Here is a 22266-nt window from a genome sequence, read left to right as displayed (position 1 = left end):
AACGAAACCATTCAGCCTTGGCAATCATCATCACTAATGCTCCCACAATCCGATTATTGGGAATGTTTTCCTCTGCGGCAGCAAGTTCAGAAGAGACAATTAGAGTGTGTTGTGGACTCGTCTGCGACCGCTTCCACTGGTGTCTCCCAGACTTCAGTCTGTGCTGCTCGGTTTGGTAAAGAGTTTGAGATGGAGATGGAATTTCTCAGTGTGATTATTATTTAATTTGTCTGTTATCTAGTTAATTATCAGCAGTCCCCATAGGGTTAGGCCAGACTCCTTACGTCAGACCTCCAGACAGACACATTCAGCATCTGGGGGAGATTATTGGAGGGCTGCTACAGTTACCACATGTTCATTTGGGGTCCTGGAGACTAATGACGTCCAGATAGATCAACAGATAGTGTAACTATTTGTATTGACCAATGGGCACTGATTGTGCATGGAAACTGTACTAATGGGTCATTCTGTTGATTAGGAATACTATACAATATTGTATGAGAAAGGACCAACTATCAAGAAACTGGTTCCCTGCATTGATACTCCAATTAAAGAACATATATAAGTGATATTGCGGAATACAATTTTAATATGATGACATGTCTTGTTTCAGTCATCTATCAGGTATTTCATGTGACTGTATGAAGCATACAGATGGACTTTGACACAGTGCTCATTCTACTAGCAAGTTGTTTTCTGATTGGAAGAATATGTACACACACAGGTTACGTGGACCAATTTCTCTCCCGTTTCCTTTCTATGGCAGAAATCTAATTTTCCTGTGATTCTCTCTTCAGGCAGTGAATATTCTCAACAGTGAAGTCGGGGAGAAGGGAAGATCAACAAATCTCAAATTATAGTCACAGGGACAGCACAATCAACAAAAATGTTATCCAAGCATTAAACTCTTTATTAAAGTCAAAGGACTCAAACAACAGGACAAATCAGGGGGAAACTCTTTGTTTTCCTCTCTAAACACCTCGCGGGAAGCCGACACAGAAACATTTGAGATTTTTCACATCCCATTCAAAGACAGCAAGTTGTGGTTTTCGATGTGTTTGACAGATGCAATTTTCTCGTTTTAATTGATTTGTGTCAGAGCATGGTGTTTTTCTCCCTGTGTTGCTGTGATGAAGTGTAACGTCGGACTGACGTCTTCCCGCTGTGGCACCGCAGCAGGTCTCCAAAGGCCTCTTGAGTTCGATACTGAAGAGCAGTCAAACAAGTGCCCTTCTAAAAAGGTCTCCACATCCATTTTCATTTTAATCATGACAGTTTCGTCAATGATGATTTCTTTTTTCAAACTGAGTTTCTGAGTTCCAACTCTTGAAAGGTGGAAACGTGATAGTTTGAGGCAGTTTTAGGGGATTGAATTGCAGGTAACTCTCAAAACAGATAATGGAAGAAGATGAGGCTCCTTGCTTAGCGAGTACCACCATACCTGGTGCGAACTTGGGACCTCTGCAAATGAGTGGATGCCAAAACGTGTAAAGAATGACTAAGACATTTTTGTTTGGTATGCTTGAATACACCAGAAATTGACAACAACAAAAAAGTATATAACTTATATATATATTTTAATTTTTAAACCAGGAGGCACGTCATGACATATTTAGTATGCCTATTTCAAACAGAGTAACTTCAGATGCCTTTCATGTCAAATCCCAATAAACAATTTTAATGACAGCATCTATGCAGACTCTTTATCCCCTTAGTGAGGAATTAACTGAGTGTGTACACATATGTCCTCATTCCGCTTCTTCGGTCTGTCTCCTGACTAAATAATAAAACACTTAATATTAATAAGGGTGCGCTTTCTCCTCAATCAACACTAATAAAGTACATAAATTAGTGGAAACAGGTGGCAGAAAGCCCAGGGCCATGGAATCAGATAGGTCCTATAAAAATATATTTCAGCAATCAGCTATTTCTAGAGTTGATTTTGTCAGTCTGCCAAATTGTCAATCCAAAGTTAACATAAAAACCAACAGAAGGCATACATTTCTTTAATTCCCGAGTGTTATTTCCTTTACAGGCAGAGATTTTGACAAGTTTGTAGACTAAACTGTTTGGATGTGGCTAATCTAGAGTAGATCACTCAGACATAACTCAAACAGGATATTTACTCCAAACCAAACTAACAGCTCAGAATCTCATGGAGGGTCGCTATTCAGCGACAGACTGACAAACCAAGGGTGACAGATTCCAAAATCGCATTAAATATTACATGAAATGAGAAAATTATTAAATACATTGATACATTGTGGGGCGTTGAGGGATGTAGTTGGCAAAGCTGAAATGACTTGGTGTGACATTAAATGTGTATTTTACAAAATGTGGAGGATTTTGAAATGTGTGCACACCTGAACAGTTACATTTCCCACAGAGTATGTAAAGAGGGATTATGGGAAGGGAGGGATCTCATAGACATGTCTGAGCAAGTGGATATAGAACTCTATAGGTGTCACGTTCCTGACCTGTTTTCTGTTGTTTGGTATGTGTTTATTGGTCAGGGCGTGAGTTTTGGGTGGGCAGTCTATGTTTTCTGTTTCTATGTTGGTTTTGGGTTGCCTGGTATGGCTCTCAATTAGAGGCAGGTGTTTGACGTTTCCTCTGATTGAGAGTCATATTAAGGTAGGTTGTTCTCACTGTTTGTTTGTGGGTGATTGTCGTCCGTGTCTGTGTCTGCGCACCACACGGGACTGTAGCGTTTGTTCGTTCGTTTGTAATAGTCTGTACCTGTTCCTACGTGCTTCGTGTTGTATGTAAGTTGTCATGGTTTAGGTCAGTCTACATTCGTTTTTGTTATTTTGTATCCTTCCAAGTGTTTGTTTTCGTGTTTTCGTCGTTTGCTTTATTAAATCATTATGTATTCAAAACCCGCTGCACTTTGGTCGAATCACTACTCCTCCTCTTCGTATGAAGAGGAGGAGGAATGCCGTTACAATAGGATACTGTGTGTGTGTGTGGTGTGTGTGTGTGTGTGTGTGTGTGTGCGTGCGCATGCATATGTGCAGTGCCCTCAGAAATAATTCAAACCCATTGACATTCCACATTGTGTTGTGTTGCAGCCTGAATTTAACATTTATTAAATAGAGATTTGGTGTCACTGGCCTACACACAACATCCCATAATGTCAAATCTGAATTATGTTTTTAGATATTTTACAAATTAATTACAAATGAAAAGCTGAAATGTCTTGAGTCAATAAGTGTTATTATGGCAAGCCTAAATATGTTTAGGAGTAAATATGTGCTTATAATTGTAACGTTCGTCTTGTGGTGAATGAACGGACCAAGGCGCAGCGGGTGATGAATAGATACTGATTTATTAAATGAAAGACGAAACACTAATGAACACTAGAACAAACTACAAAACAATAAACGAAGGCAACACACCTGAAACAAACGAACTTACATATAGACGAAGAACGCACGAACAGGAACAGACTACCTAAAACGAACGAACAAACGAAACAGTCCCATGTGGTATACACAGACACAGGAACAATCACCCACAAACAAACAGTGAGAACAACCTACCTTAATATGGTTCTCAATCAGAGGAAACGTCAAACACCTGCCTCTAATTGAGAACCATACCAGGCAACACATTAACCCAACATAGAAAACACATAACATAGACTACCCACCCCAACTCACGCCCTGACCAACTAAACACATACAAAACAACAGAAAACAGGTCAGGAACGTGACAGAACCCCCCCCTCAAGGTGCGAACTCCGGGCGCACCCCTAAAACTCAAGGGGAGGGTCTGGGTGGGCATCTGTCCGCGGTGGCGGCTCCGGCGGTGGACGAGGACACCACTCCACCACTGTCTTTGTCCCCCTCCTTAGCGTCCCTTGAGTGGCGACCCTCGCCCCCGACCATGGTCCAGGAACCTTCACCAACGCCCCTCCTAAATAGAGGAGACAACTCAGGACAGAGAGGTAGCTCAGGACACAGAGGTAGCTCAGGACAGAGAGGTAGCTCAGGACAGAGAGGTAGCTCAGGACAGAGAGGTAGCTCAGGACAGAGAGATCGCTCCGGACAGAGAGGTAGCTTAGGACAGAGGGACAACTCTGGACTACTGGCAGCTCCGGACTGAGTGGCAGCTCCGGACTGTAGGGCAGCTCCGGACTGTAGGGCAGCTCCGGACTGTAGGGCAGCTCCGGACTGTAGGGCAGCTCCGGACTGTAGGGCAGCTCCGGACTGTAGGGCAGCTCCGGACTGTAGGGCAGCTCCGGACTGAGTGGCAGCTCCGGACTGAGTGGCAGCTCCGGACTGGGTGGCAGCTCCGGACTGGGTGGCAGCTCCGGACTGAGTGGCAGCTCCGGACTGGGTGGCAGCTCCGGACTGGGTGGCAGCTCCGGACTGGGTGGCAGCTCAGGACTGGGTGGCAGCTCCGGACTGGGTGGCAGCTCCGGACTGGGTGGCAGCTCCGGACTGGAGGGCAGCTCATGACTGGGGGGCAGCTCATGACTGTGGGGCAGCTCATGACTGGAGGGCAGCTCATGACTGGAGGGCAGCTCATGACTGGAGGGCAGCTCATGACTGGAGGGCAGCTCATGACTGGAGGGCAGCTCATGACTGGAAGGCAGCTCATGACTGGAAGGCAGCTCATGACTGGAGGGCAGCTCATGACTGTAGGGCAGCTCATGACTGGAAGGCAGCTCATGACTGGAAGGCTGCTCATGACTGGAGGGCGGCTCTGGCAGCTCCTGACTGGCTGGCGGCTCTGGCAGCTCCTGACTGGCTGGCGGCTCTGGCAGCTCCTGACTGGCTGGCGGCTCTGGCAGCTCCTGACTGGCTGGCGGCTCTGGCAGCTCCTGACTGGCTGGCGGCTCTGGCAGCTCCTGACTGACGGACGGCTCTAATGGCTCGGGACAGACGGGCGGCTCTAATGGCTCGTGGCAGGCGGCGTGGCAGGTGGCTCAGGCGGCGTTGGGCAGACGAGCAGTGCAGGCGGCGTTGGGCAGACGAGCAGTGCAGGCGTCGTTGGGCAGACGAGCAGTGCAGGTGGCGTTGGGCAGACGAGCAGTGCAGGCGGCGTTGGGCAGACGAGCAGTGCAGGCGGCGTTGGGCAGACGGCCGACTCCGACCTGCTGAGGCGCACAGCAGGCCTGGTGCGTGGTGCCGGAACTGGTGGTACCGGACTGGAGACACGCACCTCAAGGCTAGTGCGGGGAGCAGGAAATAGGGCACACTGGACTCTCAAAGCGCACTATAGGCCTGGTGCGTGGTACCGGCACTGGTGGTACCGGGCTGAGGGCACGCACCTCCGGGCGAGTGCGGGGAGAAGGAACAGTGCGTACAGGGCTCTGGAGACGCACAGGAGGCTTGATGCGTGGTGCCGGAACTGGAGGCACTGAGCTGGAGACACGCACCACAGGGAGAGTGCGTGGAGGAGGAACAGGGCTCTGGAGACGCACTGGAAGCCTGGTGCGTGGTGTAGGCACTGGTGGTACTGAGCTGGGGCGGGAAGGTGGCGCCGGATATACCGGACCGTGCAGGCGTACTGGCTCCCTTGAGCACTGAGCCTGCCCAACCTTACCTGGTTGAATGCTCCCCGTAGCCCGTCCAGTGCGGGGAGGTGGAATAACCTGCACTGGGCTGTGTTGGCGAACCGGGGACACCATGCGTAAGGCTGGTGCCATGTACACCGGCCCGAGGAGACGTACTGGAGGCCAGATATGTAGAGCCGGCTTCATGGCACTTGGCTCAATGCTCAATCTAGCCCGGCTAGTGCGGGGAGGTGGAATAACCCGCACCGGGCTATGAACACGTACAGGAGACACCATGCGCTCTACTGCGTAACACGGTGTCTGCCCGTACTCTTGCTCTCCACGGTAAGCCCGGGAAGTTGGCGCAGGTCTCCTACCTGACTTCGCCACACTCCCCTTTAGCCCCCCCCAATACATTTTTGGGTGAGCCTCTCGGGCTTCCAGCCGCTCTGCCTTGCTAGCGCCTCATAATGCCGCCTCTCCGCTTTAGATGCCTCCAGCTCCGCTTTGGGGCGGCGACACCTCTCTGGCTCTGCCCAGGGTCCTTCTCCGTCCAGAATCTCCTCCCATGTCCATTCCTCCTTGACCCACTGCTGCTGTCGCTGCTGCCCGTTAACCCGCTGCTTGATCCGGGTTTGGTGGGTGATTCTGTAACGTTCGTCTTGTGGTGAATGAACAGACCAAGGCGCAGCGGGTGATGAATACATACTGATTTATTAAATGAAAGACGAAACACTAATGAACACTAGAACAAACTACAAAACAATAAACGAAGGCAACAGACCTGAAACAAACAAACTTACATATAGACGAAGAACGCACGAACAGGAACAGACTACCTAAATCGAACGAACAAACGAAACAGTCCCATGTGGTATACACAGACACAGGAACAATCACCCACAAACAAACAGTGAGAACAACCTACCTTAATATGGTTCTCAATCAGAGGAAACGTCAAACACCTGCCTCTAATTGAGAACCATACCAGGCAACACATAACCCAACATAGAAAACACATAACATAGACTACCCACCCCAACTCACGCCCTGACCAACTAAACACATACAAAACAACAGAAAACAGGTCAGGAACGTGACAATAATAAGTTGCATGGATTCACTCGGTGTGCAAAAATATTGTTTAACATGATTTTTGAATGACTGCCTCATCTCTTTACCCCACACATATATGTAAGGGCGAGCAGTGAATTTCAAAAACAGATTCACAAAGAACAGGGAGGTTTTCCAATGCCTCGCAAAGAAGGACACCTATTGGTAGATGGGTAAAAATAAAAAAGCACACACTGAATATCCCTTTGAGCATGGTGAAGTTATTAATTACACGTTGGATGGTGTATCAATACACCCAGTCACTACAGAGATGCAGTCGTTTTTCCTAACTCAGTTGCTGGAGAGGAATGAAACTGCTCAGGGATTTCCCCATGAGGCCATTGGGGACATTAAAACAGTTACAATTTATTGGCAGTGATAGGAGAAAACTTGTGATGGATCAACAACATTGTAGTTACTCCACAATAAAAAGCTAAATGACAGATTGAAAAGAAGAAAGCTGTACAGAATAAAAATATTCCAAAGGAAGCATCCTGCAAATCTAACACATCACTGACTACCATTCTTCATATGTTCAAGCATGGTGGTGGCTGCATCATGTTATGGGTATGCCAAATATAGCTAAGCACAGGCAAAATCATAAAGGAAAACCTGGTTCAGTCTGCTTTCCAACAGACACAGGGAGAAAATGTGCCTTTCAGCAGGACAATAACCTAAAACACAAGGCCAAATATACACTAGAGTTGCTTACCAAGATGACATTGAATGTCCCTGGGTGGCCTAGTTAAAAATCTTACTTAAATAGGCTTAAAAAGACTTGAACGTTTCTGTCTAGCAATGATCAGCAACCAACTTGACAGAAGACCTTGAAGAATTGTTTAAATGCAATTATTGTACAATCCAGGTCTGCAAAGGTCTTAGAAACATACCCAAAAAGACTCATAGCTGTAATCACTACCAATGGTGATTATATCACGTCGTGACTCGGGTGTGAATACTTACAGTTGAAGTCGGAAGTTCACATACACTTAGGTTGGAGTCATTAAAACTAGTTTTTCAACCACTCCACAAATTTATTGTTAACAAACTATAGTTTTGGCAAGTCGGTTAGGACATCTACTTTGTGCAAGTCATTTTTCCAACAATTATTTACAAACAGATTATTTCACTTATAATTCACCGTATCACAATTCCAGCAGGTCAGAAGTTGACTGTGCCTTTAAACAGCTTGGACAATTCCAGAAAATTATTATGATAGGCTAATTGGCATCATTTGAGTCAATTGGAGGTGTACCTGTGGATGTATTTCAAGGTGTACCTTCAAACTCAGTGCCTCAACGCTTGACATCATGGGAAAATCAAAAGAAATCAGCTAAGACCTCAGTAAAAAAATTGTAGAACTCCACAAGTCTGGTTCATCCTTGGGAGCAATTTCCAAACGCCTGAAGGTACTACACTCATCTGTGCAAACAATAGTATGCAAGTATAAACACCATGGGACCACGCAGCCGTCATACCGCTCAGGTAGGAGACGCGTTCTGTCTCCTAGAGATGAACATACTTTGGTTAGAAAAGTGCAAATCAATCCCAGAACAACAGCAAAGGACCTTGTGAAGATGCTGGAGGAAACAGGTACAAAATATCTATATCCACAGTAAAACGAGTCCTATATCAACATAACCTGAAAGGCCGCTCAGCAAGGAAGAAGCCGCTGCTCCAAAACCGCCATAAAAAAGCCAGACTACAGTTTGCAACTGCACATGGGGACAAAGATCATACTTTTTGGAGAAATGTCCTCTGGTCTGATGAAACAAAAATAGAACTGTTTGGCCATAATGACTATTGTTATGTTGAGGAAAAAGGGTGACCTCAATCCTATAGAAAATGTGTGGGCAGAACTGAAAAAGTGTGTGCGAGCAGGGAGGCCTACAAACCTGACTCAGTTACACCAGCTCTGTCAGGAGGAAAGGGCCAAAATTCACCCAACTTATTGTGGGAAGCTTGTGGAAGGCTACCCGAAACATTTGACACAAGTAAACAATTTAAAGTCAATGCTACTGAATACTAATTGAGTGTATGTAAACTTCTGACCCACTGGGAATGTGATGAAAGAAATAAAAGCTGAAAAAAAATCACTCTCTCTCTACTATTATTCTCACAATTCACAATCTTAAAATAAAGTGGTGATCCTAACTGACCTAAGACAGGGCATTTTTACTAGGATTAAATGTCAGGATTTGAGAAAAACTGATTTGAAATGTATTTGGCTACGGTGTATGTAAACTTCCCGAATTCAACTGTATGATAAATATGATAATTTTGTATTTAATTTTTAATAAATGTGCAAATATTTCTAAAAACATGTTTTCACTTTGTCATTATGGTATATTGTGTGAAACACATTACAAGGTGTAAAAAGTCAAGTGGCGTGAATACTTTCTGAAAGCACTGTATGTGCATGCGTACACCCGCATGTTTGTGTGCATCTATGTGTGCGTGTACGTGTGTGCATATGTGCATTATCCAAGATCCACTTGAGGCCAAGGTTCAGCATCCTCTCAGAGGCAACCATGTTTGCCGCTAAAATGTCCTTGTTCTGGGTAAAGTTCATGATGCCATTGACCTTATCAAGGGGCCCAGGACCATTGGAAGCAAAATAGCCCCATGACATCAAATATACACCACCATATTTAACAGTAGGTATGGGGTAATTTTTTGCTCATCCGTCCTTATTTCAAAACAAAATGTTTTGATTTCAACTGCTACATCTGGCCGTAATTTACATGAATACACTTGATCTACAAAGTGTTTCTCCTGCAACAAGACGTGCAGAAAACCTGCTCACACTTTGAAATTGTGACCAATAGTTACCGTGGGACTGATTGCCTTGTGAGAGACATTCACTTAAACATGTTATTCTAATTACCATCGAAAAATTCACACCATGCCGTTTGAACGCTCCACACCTTCTCCCAAAAGTTGAAAGTGATGTATCCAGCTGATAATCATACGATATTACACATAAAACAACGGATTAAATAAATGATGTAAAGTATGATGGGGAGAAAGGGGGATAATGGGTGAGTTGATGAGCGAGGGGAAGGTACGACGCATAATTCTGTAATTACCATTTGTGAATGAAGAACAGGGTGGGTTATTGTACTGATCCATTTTAATTATAATCTCAAAATGGTATGTACCAAATCAAAGCAGTCTTATCAATCTACTCTGGCCTACTTGGAGTAGGCTACACAGTCCCAGGTGACTACCTCATGAAGCTGGTTGAGAGAATACCAAGAGTGTGCACAGCTGTCATCAAGGCAAAGGGTGGCTACTTTGAAGAATCTCAAATATAACATATATTTTGATTTGTTTATTTATTTTTTGTTACTATATGATTCCATGTGTGTTTTTTCATAGTTTTGATGTCTTCACTATTATTCTACAATGTAGAAAATAGTGAAAATAAAGAAAAACCCAGGAATGAGTAGGTGTGTCCAAACTTTTGACTGGTACTGTACATGTTGGTTGTTTTGCTCTAGGACACCCACAAGCTTCGCAAGACTCGGTAGCTTGGTACCAGTTTATTAGGTACACCAATATAGTAGAGGGTACGACCCCCTTTGCCTGGAAATGTTAGGTCCCTTGGTACCAATTGAGCAACATGGAAATGTTGCTCAATTGGTACCAAGAGACCTAACATGTGCCAAGAAAACATTTCCAACACCAACATTTGACACCAGGCAGGATTGTGCCATGGACTCTGCTGCTTATGCCAAATCCTGACTCTGCCATCAGCATGACGAAACAGGAACTGGGATTCGTGGGACCAGGCAATGTTTTTCCACTCCTCAATTTTCCAGTGTTGGTGATAGTGTACCCACTAGAGCCGCTTCTTATTGTTTAAAGCTGTACGAAATGGAACCTGGTGTGGTCGTCTGCTGCAATAGCCCATTCGTTAAAACGTGTGCATTCCGAGATGCCGTTGTACACACCACTGTTGTACTGCACAGTTATTTGCCTGATCGTGGCACGCCTGTTAGCTTGCACAACTCTTGCCATTCTCCTTCGACCTTCTTCATCAAAGAGCTGTTTTCGCCCATAGGACTGCCACTTACTGGATGTTTTTTGTTTGTCGCATCATCCTCGGTAAACCCTAGACACTGTTGTGCATGAAAAACCCAGGAGGCCGGCCGTTTCTGATACTGGAACCGGTGTGCCTAGCACCGACGATCATAAAGCTTAAAGTCGCTTAGGTCACTATTTTGTCCTATTCTAACGTTCAGTCGAACAGTACTGAATGTCTCGATGCCTGTCTGCTTTAAATACACTGCTCAAAAAAATAAAGGGAACACTAAAATAACACATCCTAGATCTGAATGAATGAAATATTCTTATTAAATACTTTTTTCTTTACATAGTTGAATGTGCTGACAACAAAATCGCACAAAAATGATCAATGGAAATCAAATGTATCAACCCATGGAGGTCTGGATTTGGAGTCACACTCAAAATTAAAGTGGAAAACCACACTACAGGCTGATCCAACTTTGATGTAATGTCCTTAAAACAAGTCAAAATGCGGCTCAGTAGTGTGTGTGGCCTCCACGTGCCTGTATGACCTCCCTACAACGCATGGGCATGCTCCTGATGAGGTGGTGGATGGTCTCCTGAGGGATCTCCTCCCAGACCTGGACTAAAGCATCCGCCAACTCCTGGACAGTATGTGGTGCAACGTGGCGTTGGTGGATGGAGCGAGACATGATGTCCCAGATGTGCTCAATTGGATTCAGGTCTGGGGAACGGGCGGGCCAGTCCATAGCATCAATGCCTTCCTCTTGCAGGAACTGCTGACACACTCCAGCCACATGAGGTCTAGCATTGTCTTGCATTAGGAGGAACCCAGGGCCAACCGCACCAGCATATGATCTCACAAGGGGTCTGAGGATCTCATCTCGGTACCTAATGGCAGTCAGGCTACCTCTGGCGAGCACATGGAGGGCTGTGCGGCCCCCCAAAGAAATGCCACCCCACACATGACTGACCCACCACCAAACCGGTCATACTGGAGGATGTTGCAGGCAGCAGAAAGTTCTCCACGGCGTCTCTAGACTCTGTCACGTCTGTCACATGTGCTCATGTGCTCAGTGTGAACCTGCTTTCATCTGTGAAGAGCACAGGGCGCCAGTGGCGAATTTGCCAATCTTGGTGTTCTCTGGCAAATGCCAAACGTCCTGCACGGTGTTGGGCTGTAAGCACAACCCCCACCTGTGGACATCGGGCCCTCATACCACCCTCTTGGAGTCTGTTTCTGACCGTTTGAGCAGACACATGCACATTTGTGGCCTGCTGGAGGTCATTTTGCAGGGCTCTGGCAGTGATCCTCCTTGCACAAAGACGGAGGTAGCGGTCCAGCTGCTGGGTTGTTGCCCTCCTACGGCCTCCTCCACGTCTCCTGATGTACTGGCCTGTCTCCTGGTAGCGCCTCCATGCTCTGGACACTACGCTGACAGACACAGCAAACCTTCTTGCCACAGCTCGCATTGATGTGCCATCCTGGATGAGCTGCACTACCTGAGCCACTTGTGTGGGTTGTAGACTCCGTCTCATGCTACCACTGGCGGTGAAAGCACCGCCAGCATTCAAAAGTGACCAAAACATCAGCCAGGAAGCATAGGAACTGAGAAGTGGTCTGTGGTCACCACCTGCAGAACCACTCCTTTATTGGGGGTGTCTTGCTAATTGCCTATAATTTCCACCTGTTGTCTATTCCATTTGCACAACATCATGTGAAATGTATTTTCAATCACTGTTGCTTCCTAAGTGGACAGTTTGATTTCACAGAAGTGTGATTGACTTGGAGTTACATTGTGTTGTTTAAGTGTTCCCTTTATTTTTTTGAGCAGTGTAGCAAGCCACCGCCGCGTGACTCACTGGCTGTAGGAGCAAACCATTTTTGTGAATGGGGTGTTTGTACCTAATAAACTGGCCAGGTTCCTCACTACTCTAGTGTGACAGGTTCCTCACTATTCTAGTGTGACAGGTTCCTCACTACTCTAGCGTGGCAGGTTCCTCACTACTCTAGCGTGACAGGTTCCTCACTACTCTAGCGTGGCAGGTTCCTCACTACTCTAGCGTGGCAGGTTCCTCACTACTTTAGCGTGGCAGGTTCCTCACTACTCTAGCGTGGCAGGTTCCTCACTACTCTAGCGTGACAGGTTCCTCACTACTCTAGCGTGACAGGTTCCTCACTACTCTAGCGTGACAGGTACCTCACTACTCTAGTGTGACAGGTTCCTCACTACTCTAGTGTGACAGGTTCCTCACTACTCTAGTGTGGCAGGTTCCTCACTACTCTAGTGTGGCAGGTTCCCCACTACTCTAGTGTGGCAGGTTCCCCACTACTCTAGTGTGGCAGGTTCCTCACTACTCTAGTGTGACAGGTTCCTCACTACTCTAGTGTGACAGGTTCCTCACTACTCTAGCGTGACAGGTTCCTCACTACTCTAGCGTGACAGGTTCCTCACTACTCTAGCGTGACAGGTTCCTCACTACTCTAGCGTGACAGGTTCCTCACTACTCTAGCGTGACAGGTTCCTCACTACTCTAGCGTGACAGGTTCCTCACTACTCTAGCGTGACAGGTTCCTCACTACTCTAGCGTGGCAGGTTCCTCACTACTCTAGTGTGGCAGGTTGCCCACTACTCTAGTGTGGCAGGTTCCTCACTACTCTAGTGTGACAGGTTCCTCACTACTCTAGTGTGACAGGTTCCTCACTACTCTAGTGTGACAGGTTCCTCACTACTCTAGTGTGACAGGTTCCTCACTACTCTAGCGTGACAGGTTCCTCACTACTCTAGCGTGACAGGTTCCTCACTACTCTGGTGTGACAGGTTCCTCACTACTCTGGTGTGACAGGTTCCTCACTACTCTAGTGTGGCAGGTTCCTCACTACTCTAGTGTGGCAGGTTCCTCACTACTCTAGTGTGGCAGGTTCCTCACTACTCTAGTGTGACAGGTTCCTCACTACTCTAGTGTGACAGATTCCTCACTACTCTAGTGTGACAGATTCCTCACTACTCTAGTGTGACAGGTTCCTCACTACTCTAGCGTGACAGGTTCCTCACTACTCTAATGTGACAGGTTCCTCACTACTCTGTCAAGACTCAGATTGAATAGACTGGGGTGTTGCGTCAGTTTTAACGACTGGTACATTCGGTGCCCTTGGACTTATCAACTAAGGGCATTGATATGGCTTTACACCATCAATGGCATCTATAATGTGTTATAGCATGTGCATATTTTGAGTGTGTGTGACAGCTGCATTGAACAGCTTTGCAAAACATGAACACACTACTTACAATATCTAAGCACACCTTTTAGACACATCATAATCAAAACATATTAGGCTATGTGCCACAAAGCTAACTACAAAGTAAACACAGTATGTATCACATTTGAAAACTATTCCATGGTTATTACTGTAACCCTACATGGTTACACAGTATCTCCCACTTCTACTATGTCATGACGTTGGCCTGATGGGGGAGGTTTATGACCCCCATAAATATCTTCCCCCCGTTTCTCTCTCTCTACTCTATAGAGTTGACTCTTGAAAAGCCCTTTGTTAACATAGAGATTATGGGAACATCAAAAGGTGGGAAACGGAACCATATTTCGGTAATCCAACCAGAAAATATGCATTGGTACATAATGAATATGTCGTCAGATCAGTTGGCATCTGAGACATGATTACTGATGATAGGACGGCATAAACTGTATCTTGGAAAATCTACACATTCTAGTTATCAGATTAACATGGAATTGTTGAGCAATTTAAATGTTTAAAAATGAAACTATTTGTGAAAAGATTAAATGTAATTTTTAGCTTCTTAATGAGAGAAAACGGCTTGTCATAAGAACACCACTCTGCTCACTCAGAGGCCCCGCCCAAGTGAACAGACATGGGTTGTAAACTATGAAACACACCCTTCTTTCACCACTATATAAACCCGTTGACGAAAATTCTACTTCCTGTTCCAAGGACGTGAGGACTTGCGGTCCCCGCGTTAAAAAGGACAAGGTCACCTACAGAACTAAGCCAACCTCAGCGTGAGTTCTGGTTGAACGACAAGAACCTAACGAAATTAGCATCACATTTCAATGTGAAGATGACGATCCACACGCCGAAAGGATGCATTTCGACTATACCAGCCAGAATATAGCAAGAGCTTAAAGTATGGCAAATTGGTATGAACTTTGAACTCTTATTCACTAAAGAAGTGATACCTCCTTGCCGATACCTCCTTGCCGTTGCGTTAGCGCAGCAACTGTAGACGTGGGCTAGGAGAGGACGGACAGAGGAGCTGTTCTACCACATGACGAAGGTACTACCAAGTATCTGTTCTACCACCAGACATTCTTCAAATGACAACCCGGCCTTCCATCTACGACCAACCGATCGAAGAGCAGCTCAGAGTAAATATTTATTGCATTTTCCTTTTCCAAATGGGCGGTTATTTAGAATGCATAATATTCTGTACTTACGATAGAGTAGCTGCCTACGGCCCAATAGAGAAACAACATATTTTTGTTCCTCAGTCTTCCCACTCTTTCATTCAAAACCCAACCCCCCTCTTTTGTGTAACCAGCCGTGATATATGTTCCGTCCGCTAGGGACATTTTCCTTTATGACATAATTTGTAATCAACGTATGATCCATTCTGTGTAGATGTAATTATGTGTGATTATTTAGGTATTTAGTAAATAAATAATTAAACCACATTTTGATTTGCTGATTCAACTTGTTAGCCAGGGTTCGTGAAGATAACCTATAATTTACAACTTTCAGATGAGACTAAGGTGACGATTAAATATTGACTGCTATTGAGGTAAAACATTACCAGGTCTTTGAGAGTTTATTCGGAAGATAACAGCTCTATAAACGTTCTTTCGTGGTGCCCCGACTTTCTAGTTAATTACATTTACATGATTAGCTTAATCAGGTAATATTAATTAGATATAAATTATTTTGTAGAATAGCATGTCGTATCACTTAATCCGGCATAGCCAAAGACACGACAGCTATTTACCATGACTTACTTCAAACAATGTGCCCATATTTATCCATTATGACATGCTGGGCTTAAACACATTAAAACGACCCTTTGTATTTTCCGTTATATCTGAAAGTCATTTTCTTCTCTTAATACTCCCTCTCGACAGCGCATTTGCACACAACACGTATTGATTACAAATGAATAAGCAGAGTAGAGCCGTGTAGTCATTAGCCTTTCCTTTTGAAAAGGATATGGGGCAATATTAAACACATCGGCCAACATAAAACATTAAGGAACCACTCAGATATTCTGCAAAACAAGCCCCCAGGGCGAAATCCACCAATGAGCCTGAGCTTTACCACTCACGGTGCATGTGCACACAAACAAGGACACACACACACACACACACACACACACACGCATACTCACACTCACACACACACACACAAGTGTGCAGTCCGGTATCCACAAACACACACCAAAAAGTTAGTGCACCTAAAGATTTAGTATTTACCCATCTCATCTCGCCACAGCCTGAGTGAGTGACAGCTAAAGCCTTGGTGGAAGAGAGTAGCGCACCAGGAGTTCTAGCAGCAAAGTCCGCAGAAGTTTCTTAAGCTGGGCTCAAAAGAGCCACTAACTGAGTTCGTTTTTCATGTCGAATGAGGGGTCAAGGAGAGAGCCTTAGCTCCACACAGTTGTCACGGTACATCAAAACATCCACGGGATCGACTAAAAATGGTACAATTGTGCCAATGATGGACACTCTTCGCCATTGACACCAAAGTCTTCCCCGAGAAATCTAGAAGTTCTATGTTCCCCTCCCTCTGTCAAGTGTCTTCTGACTAACGCAATTTGAAGATCTCATAACACCAATATAATACTTGAGTCATTTTTATGAGCTATTATGGCCTTGGTTGGGCATAAGTACCTTTAAAAAAACGACTCATTGCCACAGAAAAATTATCACAATGACCAAAAAATGTATCCTTCAAAGGGTTCATACATATGCCATTGTGTATTCACATTTCTTCGTGTGTATGCATTCGCTTTGAAGTGACATGGCTAATTTGGAAATGGAGGCCAATTGAACATGATAGACTCCCTCTCTCTGCCTGATTGACTACACAGTATATAGTGTAGCCGGGGCCGATAAGAACCTCAAAGAGTACAACAAGTGCTGTAGGGCATTACGGGACTGCATGTATGTTAGATCTCCAACAGATTCTTAACAGTCATCGGTGGAAACATCGTGTGCCCAGTCGGAAGAACATGAAGGTTTACAAGCGTGATGTTTTAAATCAGAGAATAAGGCTGACTTGTACATTCCCTAAAAGAACCTTCAAACATATTTGAAACCTTTAAAATGATATTATCTAACAGCACCTTGAAAGACCTTCCAAATCTGGGAAAACTACATCCTCTAACAAATTCCTTCAAATGGGCAGCATGAAAAAGCACTCTTAGGCATGTCTTTTTTTTGTAGCCGTTTGGTGCTGCTTTCACAGCTCTAGGTCTCTACCCCCTGCATTGTAGCTACCAATGTATTATCTCAGTAAGTTATCCGGCCTGTGAGGAGCTCATTAATGATCTGTGCATTGTTTGGCCTTCTTGTGCTCAGTTGGCACCAACCGCACAAGGGCACCGAACCAAATACCATCATTATGTCAGTTAAGCCTTCCCGACAGGGCAGAGAAGGCCATGACGGGGGTCTCGGAATAATTAAGGAGCCAACAGAAAAGCCAACTTAAGACACTGGCAATGGAATGATCCTGCCTCGCCGTTCTTGAGTTTGTTTTGTCAATTATAGCCGGTGGCCATGTTCAAATGAAAAAGGGTGCTCCAGAGTAAGAACTGTAATGTGTGTCAGTGTGGTGGTCGGAGCCCATCCCACGGTCCACGACCCCCTGCTCCCATTGGTGCGGTGATTAACTTGAAAATACTTCATGGGTGTGAACCAGTCTGAACAGAGCAGCGGTGTTTTAAAGTGTGGCTGAACTGTTATTATGTGGTCTGAATAAAGAGCGAAGCAGGGAGCGCGAGCCGAGGCCCTCAGGTTGTGGCCTTGTCACACTGCAGACAATGGGAGTCGAGGCTGGGAGGGTCACACGTGCCTGCCCCCGTCCCCAGACAATGCACTTCCACACGTTTCTTTCACCGCCACCTCTCTGAGTGGCTTTGTCAGCCCGGCGGCCTTTTCAAGGAGACCTTTGCCCCGGTTTTGCCGTGAAACACTCAGACTTTTTAATGGGCGAACATTCGTTACAAAAAAATATACTGTTTTTGCAACCTTTTCATCTAATTGTTACAGCGGGTCTTTTGTACTGACACGCAGAGGCCATCTGACATCTTCTGGGTATGTGGCGATGAAGAAATGGAGCTGACATCCAAAACTGACCTCTCTGCAACCGTGAATAAAGCCATGATCAGATGGAGCTCATAGAGAAGCAGCTGAATGGAAAGGGCCATTGTTCAGAGCATGGCATCTTATAGAAAGACTGGAGATGTGTGGGTGGAAGGGAATTTGTACTGAGTGAGGATGTAGGTAAAGCTAATAGCACATGGAAGAGACAGAATCCTATGGATGGATGAGCTGGATGGATGGTGGTGACTGTTTGGTGGTGTCTGCCGGAGTTCGGGTATCTGTACATCATAGGGTGGGGCGCTGATGGCTTCTAATGCAGCGTATGGAGAGTCAATCAACTCCAATATGTATTCCCCTCGGACAGGGTGACACTTCGCATGGATGGACGTGTCAAGGCCGGCGTGCCACAACGTTTCACAGACAAATCATTGCATTAGACATTTATTTTTTATATTTTACCTTTATTTAACTAGGCAAGTCAGTTAAGAACAAATTGTTATTTACAATGACGGCCTAGGAACAGGGGTTTAACTGCCTTGTTCAGGGGCAGAAGGACAGATTTTTATCTCGTCAGCTCAGGGATTCTATCTTGCAACCTTTCGGTTACTATTCCAACGCTCTAACCACTAAGCTACCTGCCGCCCCCGGCGTGTCGACATGTGGCCGGGAAGATGATGAAATTGAATATGGTCTTATATACATTAAGAGCCCTACTTTCTCTCCCTCCCTCCCTATCTATCTGTCTATCTATTCATCCATATTTTTTCTTCCCTTCATTCACTTCCCACATTCCTCTTTGAAAGAGCTGTAGTGGAGGTGCCCTTTTGAACTGAAGTGAATTTTCAATAAATACTCTGCCTCCTGGGAATGGTGCCGTGGGATCCCCGGTTCATATTGAGCAGGGATAGTATCGGTTTCGCCGTGGGCATGAGTGGACTACCGAGGCCCTTGCTTTGCGTACACAATTTTCTAGATTTTTCCCATTGCGGTCAATTTGGCGAAGGGGGTGACAGCGAGCCCACTCACGCCCCTCCCTAGCTCTCCTCTCCTGGGGGCCGACATCTCCTTGACTGCAGTGTGAAGGAGGGCTGGACTGAACTCTTCTCACTCTACCCTTTGACCTTTGCTGGAAGCGAAGAGGCAGAGAGAAATCCCCCTCTACAGAGAACCACTCTGTAACCTAACACATCTCTTAAACCCTTTCTCCCATCTATATGAGAGGGCTCATTAGGATCTCACCATCACGTGCCCTTTCCTCTTATAGCAATATCATAGCATCATCCACATTATCATCCTACACTGGCTCTAAAGGTGCATCATGGTGGCGTGTTTGTGTGCAGCCATGTGTGTGTAAATGGCCAATGTGTGCCGCGGAGAGCAGTCCGTGCATTGTGATTCATCAGTGGAGTGAGTGGAGATGAGCTGAGTGGAGAAGGAGACCACACTCAGGGCTGTGTCATCCCAGCGGTAGGCTCACTCTACCCCCTCTGAATCAACCTGCATCCATACCTGCCCCGGCGCCTCTCCTCTCACGGCTAACCAACAATCTTCTTAGATTCCAAGTCACCTCTCCATTCCACAAGTCTGCCTGGCGACAACACATAAGGGATATTACCGTTTCCCACGGCTGTACTTAGGCCTTGGTGAGTCGTCGAGTGTTCAAGTGAGGGAACAGTACAGTGTGGCTGTTTGACCCGGCCATATATCTGTATGTGGAACAGGGATCGGGAACGACAATGGGATAGGATGGGATATGGCCGAGCTTCTGTTGACAGATGAATCTCCCCTCGACGGAAAGGCTGAATGTGGAAAAATCTCATCACGTTAGCTTTTCTACGCCTATGCAAAGCGGCGGTGGGGTTTGAGCCGTTGTGCTTTAACGCAGGCCCTGTGCTCTGCCAGATTGAGAGCCAATTAAAGGTTATCAGAGCTCAAAATAACAGTATTGCAGGGGCTGCTGGCGGTCAGAGAGAAAAGATCTGAATCAAAATATTAGTAACGAGTGCGCTGAGAGTCGGGAAGCAAGTTCATGGAGTGAGTGTTTTAATAAATACAAGAAACAACGAACATGAAACACAAACAACACCGGCATGAAAACATAGTCAATAACACCTGAGGAAAGAACCAAGGGGAGTGACAGATATAGGGAAGACAATCAAGGAGGTGATGGAGTCCAGGTGAGTGTCAGGAGGCGCAGGTGCGCGAGACGATGGTGACAGGGGTGCGGGATAATCGGCAGCCTGATGACCTAGAGGCCGGAGAGGGGGTATACGTGACGATATTTCAACGCCGCCACACTTTCCTACTGTCTTTGAAGAACCTCAGAGCAAAGAAGTGACCTTCCGTGGTGCTGTGTGTGTTTACTACTAAACCATAAGGACAAAGGACAAATAAAATGCACATCTACAGGATAATTAATCTCTTTTTCTGAGTGAGAAAGGCCGACAGACTGGTTGTGTTCCAGTCAAGACTGAGAAAACGCACGGTTCACTGCACAGGGACAATAGGAATGATAACCCCTAGTGGTCTAGCTCACAGAGACACAGACACTGCCAAGCTTACATGGAAATGTGCTCCTTTTTAATTCACTTCCCATCCCCCCGTTTCTATACGCCTGCTACTTAACATTAGACAGAAACACACAAAAGGAAACGGGGCTGCAGGAGAGAAGTAATAAAAGGCCAGGGCGGGCGATGTCAACGCATATTGCACCTCTTGTGCCAAGCCAATGCAGCTCTACCTCAAACGAGCCGCCCCGTTCACAATTATTTTGTTCTCCCTGACAAGGAATACAGAAGCAATGTGTAAATAGGGTACCAATAGCTAGATCATCAATCATGGCATAAGAGAAAGGGCAGGGGAAAGGAGGGTGGAGCTGGAGGGAGTTTTGCCAAGCCTTGTCCCACACCATCTATTATGAGTGGATGAATAGGAGGCCCTATGGTGTGGAAGAATGGGGTGATGCTCAGTTGTTCCAAAAAAATTAGATGGGGTCACCAGGCTACCTACCACACATTAAAACACAAAGGTGCATCTTGACGGACTACAATTGCCTAGCACACACACATACATACAGACACACACACAAACACACATGTGCACGCAGTTCACACACATCCACATGCATGCATGCATACACACGCACATGCGCACACCCAAGGGGGTCAGACGGTAGGTTGGACTGACCTGGATCAGTGATTCGCTCAGCCTCTCCTCGTCCACCTCCAGCACAATGTCCCGGATCTCTTCATAAGGCAGCCGGAATGAGCCCAGGAAAATTGCTGTTGTGATATAGAAAGGGAAGACAAGTCATTTTCCTCTTTCTTTTGTATTAGACTGGCAGGTTCAAAAGAGAGCTTTCACCACTCATTGGCCCCTCAGAAAAAAACGAGCCCAGAGCAAAACGTGTCTCTTAGAAAAGTAATACACGCTCAGCTCTTTGATCGGATTGTTAGTGAAAACAAACATTTTGTGCACCAATTACCAGATAATGTCTTGATGTGTCAATCTCCTAACTTTTGGTTAAACCACAGATTCAACATTCAACATAAGGACAGAATCTCAGGTAAGAAATGCCAAGTGGGTCTGGTGTGATCAAGCGCATCGGCCCGGCTACATCTTAGCTAGGTTTCCAGTGAGAACGAGAGTTCTGAGAGTTAGATTGATGCGAAGAGAATGATTATTTCTCGGCAGGCATTCTCACCGGACACCCCGGGCTCCAGGTGGGCCTGGAGGATGCTCTCAAGGGGAATCTGGACATTTTGGCTGGTATGGGTGGGAGTCACCAGCGGAGGTCTGGTAATTAGTATCTTCACAGCACTGCTACAGCAGGCCCACTCTATGGCAGTCCACTCCCTCTGTACGTTCACATCTGGTATACAGGATAGCATACCTCTTGTCTAGGGTTGCACAATTCTGGTTACGTTACCAAATTCCTAGGAATTTCAGAAACAGGACTTCTGGAAAACATGGGAATTTGGGGAGTTACTATAATTTTGCAAGTTTACTCTGATCCATAATTATTTGAAAACAAATATAATAACTTCACTAAAGATCTCTCATATTATGCTCCAAAGGAAATGTCAGCCCAAAAATGAAGCTAAAACAGAACAGACAAGTTTCCAAAGACACATTTCCAAAGGGAATGTTTTGGCAGTAAGATTGTGTGATGAGTGAAAATGAAACACATATTATGAATTAAACACCTACTATGAATAAAGCTAACAATGAACATAACACACTTAATATCTGCTGCTAACCAAAAA

At 45.6% G+C, this 22266-nt stretch overlaps 1 protein-coding gene across 1 annotated transcript in view; it reads right to left on the bottom strand.

Moving 5' to 3' along the window:
- The window catches only part of LOC120061859 (protein diaphanous homolog 2-like), a 467422-nt gene that overhangs the window by 96145 nt on the left and 349011 nt on the right, over positions 1 to 22266 (bottom strand). The window contains exon 21 of the mRNA XM_039011641.1: positions 21188 to 21282. Coding sequence (XP_038867569.1) covers positions 21188 to 21282 — 95 coding nt within the window. The remainder of the gene's footprint in view (positions 1 to 21187; positions 21283 to 22266) is intronic.

Source organism: Salvelinus namaycush, chromosome 17 (assembly GCF_016432855.1).
Source record: "Salvelinus namaycush isolate Seneca chromosome 17, SaNama_1.0, whole genome shotgun sequence".
Classification (NCBI taxonomy): domain Eukaryota; kingdom Metazoa; phylum Chordata; class Actinopteri; order Salmoniformes; family Salmonidae; genus Salvelinus; species Salvelinus namaycush.
This window is presented reverse-complemented; position numbering and strand designations above follow the sequence as displayed.